General features: G+C 37.5%; 1 protein-coding gene across 1 annotated transcript in view; it reads left to right on the top strand.

Annotated features, from left to right (window-relative positions):
* The first annotated feature begins 7,577 nt into the window (after positions 1-7,577).
* Positions 7,578-11,760, top strand: part of lsamp (limbic system associated membrane protein) — a 90,613-nt gene continuing 86,430 nt past the window's right edge. The window contains exon 1 of the mRNA XM_061281418.1: positions 7,578-7,767. Coding sequence (XP_061137402.1) covers positions 7,704-7,767 — 64 coding nt within the window. The 5' untranslated portion in view covers positions 7,578-7,703. The remainder of the gene's footprint in view (positions 7,768-11,760) is intronic.

Raw genomic sequence — 11,760 nt, 5'->3', positions numbered from 1 at the left:
AGTGATGCTTAAAGTGTGTTCTCCAAGCCAGAATGAATATATACTGCATTTTTAATGAGTGATTTATTGACCTAATGGAGAGAAAAAGTAACTAGGTCAGCTTTGTTTTTGACATCTACAAAAGAGTTCCACAGCACTAATGGGATGTTTTTTTTTCTTCTTCTTCTTCTTTACTATGAGTGAAATAAGACTAATTTTTTCAGTTGAAATATCCTATGCCAGTTTCCATTTTGGTGAATATTAGGCAGACACATTAAGATACTCGTATGTAAATAACTAACTAGTTTTTGTTATCATTACCAGCTTCAGTGTATCCTGAAAGGAGCCACATTATTTAGTTAGCAAAACAAAAAATGATTCATGGGGCATACTTCCTGCTGATCATTTTGTTTTTCTATGCTGCTGTGTTCAGCCACAAGCAAATGGGGGGAAAAAAGTTTTGCACATCATTCACTCAACTGTGAGTTTATTTTTCTATTGAAATATAAAACCTACAAAATGTGAAAGGATAATTTTACGTATTTTAACGCATCAGTTCCGAAGTAGACCAAATAGCCAAGAAAAATAAAAAAATGTCATAGAAGAATCCGTGTTTAAGAGGTTAAATCCGTTTTCAGATTAAATCTAGATAACATGCTGGTTGACAAATAGAAATTAGTTTGAAGAAAGTGTTAGTTAAAATATTAAAAAATAGTTCATTGTTATAAACGGAAACTGGAAAGATCTTACAGTAGCCTGGTCATTTTTAACAACGTAGTGATATGAATCTGAATAGAACATCAGTCATGTTATCAAGAAGCTGATGTGCCTCTCGCCTCGCGACAGATAATATAATTCTCATTCAAAGCAGCTGCATTCATAATCCCTTTAGACCAGGAGGATAGAAAAGGTCCCCGTTACGGGGGTGTCACCGCAGGGTTACCTGCAGAGCTTCAACTGAATTGCACTTCACATTAGATTGAACTCAGTGATGGCAATGAGCTCTTTTTAAATCCTATTGTGTTTCTGTCACCATGAATAATGCACCACAAATGTGTTTTTCAGTAATGCTTTTTCACCTTTGCTTGGCAAAGAAATGGAAAGAATGGCGCAATGTATGCTGAATGCGGCTATCGGATATCTTTGTATTTGAGGATCTTAATTATAATTCTATTTGGATGGTTAAAGAACAAGTGTGAATATATTGGAGTATATAAGAAATTTCACTTAATAACCAACTCGATTTCTTTTGGTGGTTTGTTGTCGTTTGACGGCACTCGTTAGGTAATAGCCTCGAATGCAAGTCAAGTGCAACAATGTTTACATGCTCCCAAGGTCGTGTGCTGTGAAGATTGTTAGCATGCATTAAAGGGATTTTGTATTTATTTTTCCTCTACCTTCACATAAAATTGATTGAAGTATGTTTATCTAAACTTACTTCTGTGTATACTAGCTTTGGTCCTTATTCCAAATTCTCCAATTCTCTAACAAGGACTGTAAATGTCACATGCACACAATGAAGAATGCAAACAGTATGAGAGGGTGAATAAGATGACAGAGCTCTGGACCTCATAGATCCAATACTACACTTGGCTGTGGCTTGTATCGACCTTTTATTGGAATAGCAGCTTCAGGTGGAGGAGATTTGATCGCTAAATAACTTATGACACCGAAAGCAAAGCTTCTTGCCAGCTACCAGTTAAAGTGTGAAATGGTACACGATGCAGAATGGAATCGAGCGTGCATTCATTATTACCCCTGCCTATATTTAGCGATATTTTTATCATCTAGATAGAATTTGATCTTTTAATCAAATTGAAATAATCAACAACAAAAAGTTGTATACTTATTTCTGATGTTTGTTGTTATCCTAGTGTCGTCCGTCTGTTTATTTCCGCATGGAATCCTCAGCATCAGATAGATTTAGCAACCTCTGACACTTTCTTATTAGAAGTTGGGAATATCCAGTGAGGTGCACCCAGGCACAAAGGAGGAGTTAATCAATGTTTGAGTCCTCTCTTCACCTTACTCGGTTCGTACACAACTGCAAAGGAGGTGACAGATGTCCAACACAATGTGTGTATGTAGCCATGTCAGTCTGCAGACAAATCACTTGACAGAATCTAATTATCATTGTTCTGTTTCAACAAACAAAATGTCAGAGAGATTCCACTGACACATGCACCGGTGACAGTGAGAATTTGAATGAGGGGTGCTTGTGTATAAATAGATTTGTATTGTGAGAAGAGTTTAGAATGGTTTGCAAAATACGGCTCAATTTTGCCTTTCCATTTTTTGTTGTGAATCTCTGGCACAAATGATTAGGTGCTCCTCCCACGATAAATTGAAGCCATTTCTCCCTCAACACTTTTGAGATTGGCAGCTGATGTAAAGTTTTCGAGGCGGTTGCATAGTCAGTCATTTTTTCCTCAGCTGAGTGGGCACGAAGTGAGCGCGTACTTGAATAAGGAGTCAAATCATCTCAATCTTGCAAGTTTTTACTTTTCAAAGGCTATTTGCATGCAAACGGCAAACCGCATAAATGTTAAATTTAATAACATGTCCTTGACTAAATTGGACACGTGTATAAAAAAGTGGGACGATTGGCTTATAATGGAAAAGAACCTTTACAACTAAATACCCCCGAAATGTGTTAATGCTGATTGGGTGTTGTTTGAAAGGTACTGCAGACATCAACTTGAATGTATTAAAAAAATACATTGATCACTTTGAATATTATTATTGAATATTACCCTACACTATAAACTTAGTGGAATTACACACAATATTTATTTTTTATGGAGCTATGATTAGAATCCTCTTCGCCCGGTCCTTGACTATCAATTCGTTTTATATGGCAAGCTATCCAACAGTCATCTCACCGATCTTGTCGTCTGTCAGAGACAGACAGATAAAGCTGCTCCCTTGCGAGCAATCAATGGCGGAACACAGGCTCTTCCCGTAAATGATAGACCATCCACACACAAACTGACCTCCATCGACTGTCCTTTTAAATGAGGACAAAACATTCAGTCGGAGCACTTTTGCTGCTCTGCTGTTTGACAGAGCCTGAGCCGCGCTTTATACAGAAACCACAAGAGCATGGATGATAAGAAAGCTATTCTTTTTTTCTTTTCTTGCCCATTTTAGCACCATCATCATTTCTCAGCAGATTTTGACATCAAATGCTCCTTACTCACTGTAAACTCTTATCAGAATTGGTATAAGTGATTGTTTTCCTCATTATTGTTGGCACATTATCTACCACCATTGCTCATTTAGTAATTCTTCGTCTTACCGTATTTTCCGCACTATAAGCCGCTACTTTTTGCATAAACTTTGAACCCTGTGGTTTATTGTGGATTATTTTTATAATATTGTATGATTTGTGCATATCGTCTTATATATGGAAATTAAACATTAACACACCTGCCAGTTTGGCTTATATGTGAACAAAACGAGAATTTCCGCGAATTTTAGCCGGTGCGGCTTATAGTCCAGAAATTACTGTAGTTTTACTCATGTATGATAATAAATACCATGTGAAAGCATATGGAGTCGACTTGGTCACTTTCTCTTTGTATTCAAGTTGACTGAAGAATAATCCTTGGTCAAGTAAATGTGTTAGGGACTTGCGAAGGTGTTTTTTTTTTTCTTTCTTTTTTCCACCAGACGATGCTGTGCAGTAAATTGAGCGCTGTGGGTTGTAACAGTAAAAAAGACAAACAATTGCAAGGACAAAGAAATGGGAGGAAAGGAGACAATGCTCTTCCAGGCAAAGCTGTGTCTTATTGACTGCAGTTGATGCGAGTTGCTCGACTGATATCCTTTGTGAATTAGAAAGGATGGAAAGGGAAGTGTAGGACTAAATGTGGGAAGGTTAGTTATTTGAGGTGGGCTTTCGGAGTGGAAAGAGGTTTGTAGGGGGGCAAACAAAACACGGCTTGGATGTATAAACGGAGAGAATAATTCCCGACCAATGTGGAGAAAACAGTGAGAGCTCCTCAAATGTGACGAAAATGTGCTTACCATTTTCCTTTTACTTTTCTTATTCAGCCATCTATATAAGTGGCAGACAATGAAAGCGTCCCATACAAACGTATATGCAAATTAACCAAGATAAATTATCTGTCCGGCAAAACCGCAAACAGTTTTGCATCTCTCTAAAAACCTTTGTCTCACATCAGCAAAGTCAGTTTGGAAAAGGTCATGTTTTTGTTTGTTTCCGCTTCCATCTGTCTCTATTGTATTGCAATCGTGTTTTAATTATTTATTTATTTATAATCAACCCCGAAAGGTGCACCACACTTTGCAATGGTCACTAGTCAATTAATGGCATACAAACATTTACACTCACTCAGGAAAACTGCACCTACAGACACAGACACACTTTTTCCAAACATTTTTATCGTCCCCGCGACAGGTTTACTTTGATAATGATTTTTTTTTTCATTTTATTTGCTGCTGTAACCACCACTGTGGGATCAATAGTCTTTTTCTTAATCTTTTCCTTTACTTGGCTCTCTAAGTGACTGAAAGTGGGTGACAGTCATATTAAACAATTAGTGGACTTGCTGTGAATCTCACAACAATTATACTTCAATTAGCGTAGCCTACATTTGTCAACAAGAGAGCAATAGTCTCTTGTGTCGCTTTCAATTCTGTCTCAGCCATGTTATGTAATATTGCATGTACCCCCCACCCCCCTGGCATTATACGCAGCAGACACCGACATTCAATAGTTGCTTTCCATATTGTGAAAAGACATATTTATATACATAAAGGGATATTTGTGAGCTAATTTGAGATCATGAAATGAAATTATTTATACTAATTATATTTATTTTTATAGAATATATAGTTTTATAATTATATTAAAATCAAAAGTATTGCTTAAAATTTGACAAGATACTCAAGAAAAAACATTAACATTCTTAATCTAAATTAAGAACATTCAAGAATAGTATTAATTGTTATTTTTCACACACTGCAACAAAGAGATGACACAAATAAGTCAATAATTCCCACATGTTTTCAATTTGAAATTTTAGCGAGTCATTAACAGAATAAAAATGGAATCCAAAATAAGAAATTGGACCGCAAACAATTCAGTATGTTTCAGCAAAAACAATCAGACAGCACACAATCAGTCATTTTGATCTGTGTCGTGGGCTTACACTGACAGGAAACCGGCTAACAAGTCTGCAGAGACCGAACTAGAAAATCCTTAAGTTATCCTTCTTTCCCCTTCAGTCAGGCCAGATACTCAGGAGGGAAACCAAATATCCCTCTACAGGATAATACTCGCTTCAACAAGATTGACAAGTTCTTTCAAGATTGAAATTACTGCTCACAATAGGATGTTGTTCTGCGTGGAAAATAGGACTCCGAAAAGAGATCCGAGTGTTTCACTGGGAATGTTCAAACATCATGTCTTCTGGGTCACACATTCATTTGGGAAACATTAACAGGTTTTTACTGATGAGAGTCACGGTGTTGGTGCTATAAGCATAATGAGGAAAACAGTCATAAATCAAATTCTCTCAGCAGAGTCTACGGTAATCAGTTGTGGGTCGGGTGGGACGCAAACCTTTGGGATGGAGTCACTAGAAATAGAAAGGAACGTTTTTATTCAGGACAGCGAAATGGCAAAAACTAGAGCTGCAAGACTCAATAGAAGAGTGCTACCGTTTTCTGAGCCTTTTATATATGATGCATACTTGTGGTAACAGAGATGAAGGATTTATGTGATGAATGTAATTTGCAACATCACAGCAATCTTATCTCATTTCTGTGTATAAATGAAGCCGCTTTACGGACAAATTCAATGTAGAATAAACAGACTGATAGAGGTGGCATTCATTTATGAGTACCTCATCACACTGTGTGTTATGACTACCTTACCGGGGGCTAAGTGTCTTGCGAGCTCAGGATGCGTATGATATTATTGGAGGAGCGTGACCTCAGCACTTGATCCCGATATCCCGAATCTAACCAAGCATAAACATCATTAAGTTCCATAGCTTGACTGGTACCGTTGTTTGTCATTAGAGTTCCCCTTGAGTTCCTTTCTCACTCTAGAGGTTTGACTTATCGGTATTTGTGACCTCTATAGGTGCCTCAAAATGACATTAACCTTAATTCAAGAAAGTGTACATGTTTATGGGTTCCCCAGAGTATGGGAAATTAGTGAAAATTGGTAAAAAAAAAAAAGGGTGGGAAATATGTTTATTTCATTATACTACTAATCATAATTAAATTAATAGTATGTGTAAAGCCTGTACATTCTCCGTTGCATTGACTACTAAAGCATACAGTTCTGTGCAAGAGTGATGTCATACAAATGTGTCAAACAATGTACAGATTTATTATAATTTTTAATATTAAAAATCATTATTGTGCAATTCTAAATGGGAATCGAACACACATTACCGACACAGAAGTCTAGAACGGTACCACTGTGGCTCATTGAATCAAGGCGTACTGTGTCGCTGTCCATGGTGCTGAAACTGCCACGCAATGGAGTGCTGAGATTTACGGTTCACATTTCGGTTAAATTTTGTGCTTCTTAGCAAAAGCCATGTTGCTCTTGGTTCATTCGTTACGTTTATTTACTAGTATTGCCGTTTTTTATTCTGCGAAAACAGTCGGCTAACCGCTCCGCGCTTTATCAACATTATGATATTGTAGCTTGTAGCATTGTTGAGTCGCCACAAGGCCAACTGCTTGCTCTCATGGGTTGGATTTGGCCCACAGATCGCTAATCGGGGATGGCAGCAGTAGATTGTATCCATATATTCTCCGATCCATATCCAGATTCGACCGCTCGAGGCTTGACACAGACAAGTAAGGCTTTGCTGGAGGACCAAAACACAGTAGCAAAATGAATAGTGAACACACGTCGGGGCCAAGAGCTTTGAACTTTGCCGATGTGAATGCGCTCCATTCTGCAAAATGAATCACAATGTTTGAATGAAAGTCAGCAAAGTGAAGGATTTTGTATGAAAGCTTTTATGTACACTTTTAGAAAATATCAAAATTATACACACAAAAACACTTTTCCTTATCTCTGGCAAAACTATTAGTGGCACGAGCTAATGGAAAAACATTTCTTTCTACAAATGGATTAAATTTGCCATCTGCCCGTAACAGAATTATTCATTACACACAATCAACAGCAGAAAGTATTGCATAATACGGAATTTTGCAATTGCATCCTTAATTGCCAGCAAACTCATCAGGAACAACAAAAAACTGTCGAAGTGACAATCAGAAAACATTGGCATTGAATTGAATAGTCCCTATATCTCCTGAAGGTGAATATCAAGAGATCTAAACTCATAAATTATTCATAACTGTATTTTATTAGGGCAGCGCAGTGGCACGTGTGGTTAGTACATCTTCAACCGCCTTTGGTGACACGATGATACTTTCAGACACATAATATGATGCCTGACAAGAATGAATAAAGTGACTACTTAGACGCACAAGCACGCGCACGAGCCCAAAAATCCAAAGAGCCGTGTTCCGGTAGAGGTCGCTAACATCTCAGTGTATGTGAAGGCACCACAGGAAGAAGTGACAGACTCCAGTCCAGTTGGGCTTTTTGTCTCTGCTGCTCTCACTCTCGGTTGCAACATTTTTGTCTCTGCTGGAAATTACCCTCTGAAGAAGGAACATCGTCGGGCTGAGCGCGGAGCTTTCGGACCGGAGCAGTTTACATCATGCCTTACCTGTGGATACACTCAATATGGATTTCCGGGGTCGCTTTCCTCTTTGGATTTCAAGGCAAGAAATCGTTTTGCTTTTAATGTCTGTATTTATTTCTTAACGCTTTTTTTTTTTTTTTTACAAGGAAATACTGTAGTGTTGTTCTTAGAGGGGAAACATAACGCCAGAGATTTTTGTTGTTGCATGTGATTCGAATTTCAAAAGCTGCAGAAGTGACTTCGGTTCATGTAAAAACACCTGTCAGAAAGTCCCGCTGTTGGAACTGCTGACTTCATTCTGCTTCATGAGCTGCAGGCTGGCTTGAAACAAAAGTTGCACACGTACAGTAGTGTGTGCGTGTGGATATGTGAGCGTGCACGCGGGTCCCAGTGCGCGCGCGTGCACGCACGTCTCCTGTATGACTGATATTATGCAAGTGGACTTGCAGATTTGTGTTCAGAGAGAGGGAGGGAAAATGCGCGTGCGTGCGCGATGCGTGCTGCATACTCTTTGTACAAGAAATGTACGTTATCTGAATGGCACTCGCATACCTCTGTCAAGGCTGAATAATTCCACTTAATCACTTAACTGCATCTGCCCATATCGCTATGTATGTTTGTATGTCATAATTCATATTTATATATTACCCACCTGGTGAAAATGCACTCAAAAGAGGGAGTTTGATTTGCATAAAAAGGATGGACACAGTCACAATCTCCAATAATTTTATTTTATGCATTATTCATGTGGGTGGTCGACGATTTGTGTCTGCAATCAATGTGCATACTGTTGTAAAATTTAAATTGAACAGATTTGTTTTGTGATCAATGACATCATTGATCTATTGGGCAAATTATGACATATCACTTGATCGGTGATTTTGCATAAAGAGCATCCACGTCGATTCTGCACCCCAAATTTAGTCTCAACATGCCCAACCTTCATCCTATTAGTTTTTGATCTTATCTATAATCGAGCTGACTATAAGAATACCAACAGAATACAAATTAATGAAACCATTTAGCTAAAATGTGGAAAACAACTAAAGTGAAAATCAGTCTTTTGGTTTGTGTAATTGAATGCCAGCAATTACACATTGAGTAATGTTGGGGCACCGGCAACACATTGATGGATAGTGTTGGGACTTTAGACTTAATAAAGTAAATGGTGACTGAAGCAGGTGTGGATCTGATAGAAACACAATAATTAATACAATTCCTGAACTCGTGTAATCGGAAAAGCCTACGTGGCAGGATTACCAACTGGTTGGTGCTCTCAAGCAAGCAAACCAGCACTAAGTCCTGGTCCAGATCCTGGAAGTCAGGTTGGACTTCTTCAACCCCCCTCCCTACCTGCTTCTCATATATCTTTGGAAAATTAATTGCCTTCTCCTGCCCTATACTATCATGTATAGTTATTTGCCTTCAGGTTCTGCTTAAGTCTATTATTTCATTTGAATTCACTTGGAACTTTAGCTATTAATGTCAGAAGGCTAGAGAATGCAAAGGGGCGGGGTCAGGCGGGGGAATAATGAATATCACAGGAAACACAATCCACACCACAAAAGATTCTGCCAAGATCACTTTTAGGATCATCAAATAATCAGGATTCACCAATTTTGGTCGGAAGGGGAATACGGTTTAAAATCGACTTGATTATCTTTAAGTATGTAATCCGCTGTATGGCTGCGAAAAGACTTTTGAGATAGGAGGGTTCAGAGGTTAAATTTCACTGAATCACTGATTGGCTTCACGGCAGTCATAATTCTGCTAATTTTTTTGTTAGCTTGTTTCTAATTAGATTTTTTTTGTTCAATATAAAATGTAATGGTTTGAAAGTATTCCAGTCATCTTGAATAGTTTACATTTAGATTGAAAGATCCAAATCATTCAAAAAAAAGAATGTGCTGATCAAAGGCATTTATCAAGATCACTCACTGAGTACAACAGACAGAATACAGCAGTCAACGAGTCTCTAGACTCATCCATGGCTTTTATTATTACTTTTCTCGTCAGATTGATGATCCATGAAGAAGACATGGTGCGCGAGACAGTTTGCTTTGGTTCAGAAAGACACTTCAGACATAATTGTCACCATTTACAATCACGTTCGCTATTGATCTTGTAGCCACAACATTGCTTGTGGATGTTGTAGCACATAAATTATTTGGCCCGATTTGTATTGGATTCTATTGTTAACTATAAAGACGTGGGAAGGTACTTTATGAGAAAACTTTTTTTTTTTGTGCAAAACCAATTTGCATAAATGCTTTTGAAACCTTACAGTAAAACTATCAAACGTCAGATTACATTTTCTTGCATTGCCGAGATGCATCAGTGTCTTTACGTGGCTCTTTACTGCCGCAATGCATGTTGATGGTCGGCATAAATTAATGGCTTCCTGTCTATGCCTTTGTCTAACTTTAAGTACTATCCCCGAGGGCTGAACGATTTTAGGGAGAGACTGAATTGCAATTTTTCTGACATTGAATTCGATTCGATTAATGATTTTCTTCAAACTTACCTTCTGTGCAATTTTCACCAGAGGCTGTGTAAGGGAGGCATGCAGTCATTTTTTTAAACTTTTTGTTTAAAAAAAAAATTGGTTAAAAAAAAAAAAAAAGACCTAATAATTTGATTATTAAAGCACATTTTGGTGTATCTTTCTCTGAAGAAAGGGCTATCATTTTTTTTCCAATCATCTAGTCTGATAACAGTCTTTCGGTACCCTGCTGTTTACTTTTGGCGGAAGGCAGACGTGTTCTTTTTTGAGATGTCTCTCTCTCTCTCTCTCTCTCTGACTCTCTCTCTGACTCTCTCTCGCTCCTTCTTTGCACATAGTTGCATTATTTACTAGTTTCCACTTGATTGTTCCTCACCAGTGTCTAATCTCAGAGTTTGAACGATGAACAGATTAGGGATTTGAGTCTAAAGGAGTCATTGAATTTTTTTTTTACAAAATGACACTTGTCACATTGGCAATGTCGGAGGAAAATAGGTTGTTACTCTAGATGAAGTACAAACAGAGCATCTAGCTTCTGGTGAATGTTAATGAGTTTGCGTCCGCTTAGAATGAATGCCTTCAAGTTTTGTTGTCGACTGGCTTTTATGGTCCTTATTAGCAGCACGGTATTAAAATGGGTTCACCTGATTAATGAGCCAGTTGTGTTTGTAGCGTTTTATTTTTATTAATTATTTTGTTTCAAATATGTATTGCCAATATATTGAACCAAAGTCACAAATGCATATTGATTTTATTTTTATAATTATTGTTTTTATAGTTGATTCCTAGGGACAAAAGATGATTCCTCTATAGTTCATTGTTGGACGTTCAAATAATGAACTCCATTTCTGCAGAGTATTGTTGAGTAATTAGACACTGAATTTCTGCAGACGAAAGGTTGTTTAATTGGATTACAGGATTAAAGGTATTTAATAGTTTTTGTGTGTTCAACCATACATGCACATATCTGGATTTTATTCATTTCATTCCAACAGCTAATATAGTAACTCACTCATGCTGATGGATTCTCATTCTCATAAATGAAACAAATGTACCTATGTGAGTTTTATTTTTGTTTGCTCCCAATTGTACTTAAATAATGCTTTTGCAGCAATTCCATTCACATTTGACACGAGAGTCAAGTGATGGTGAACAAATCCATCCATCCATTTTTAACCAAACACAGTGACACTTTTTTAATTTTTCTCTGGAAACATCCAACTGTGAATGCAATTGGGAGTGCACCGCTAGACATCGCAATAATGTGGATAGTGCTTTACTAAACAAACAGAGAAATACAATACTGTATATAAATAGCGCTTCTATGGATCCTGGGCAAATGTCAACTCGCGTTATTAAACTTTAATACTTGGGGCCTGATTTTAAATTGAAAGCGACACCAAAAGAGCGGGTATTGTCCGATCGTACAGTTAAACCTAGCCTGGTAATTCTTATCGATACTTATCACTATTATTAGGACACTGCTTTAATAAATGTGAATAAAATAAAAATAAAATAAAAACAGATGCATACTAACGTGTTTTTTTCTGAATGCAGTAACCAATATGA

Source organism: Syngnathus typhle, linkage group LG6 (assembly GCF_033458585.1).
Source record: "Syngnathus typhle isolate RoL2023-S1 ecotype Sweden linkage group LG6, RoL_Styp_1.0, whole genome shotgun sequence".
Classification (NCBI taxonomy): domain Eukaryota; kingdom Metazoa; phylum Chordata; class Actinopteri; order Syngnathiformes; family Syngnathidae; genus Syngnathus; species Syngnathus typhle.
This window is presented reverse-complemented; position numbering and strand designations above follow the sequence as displayed.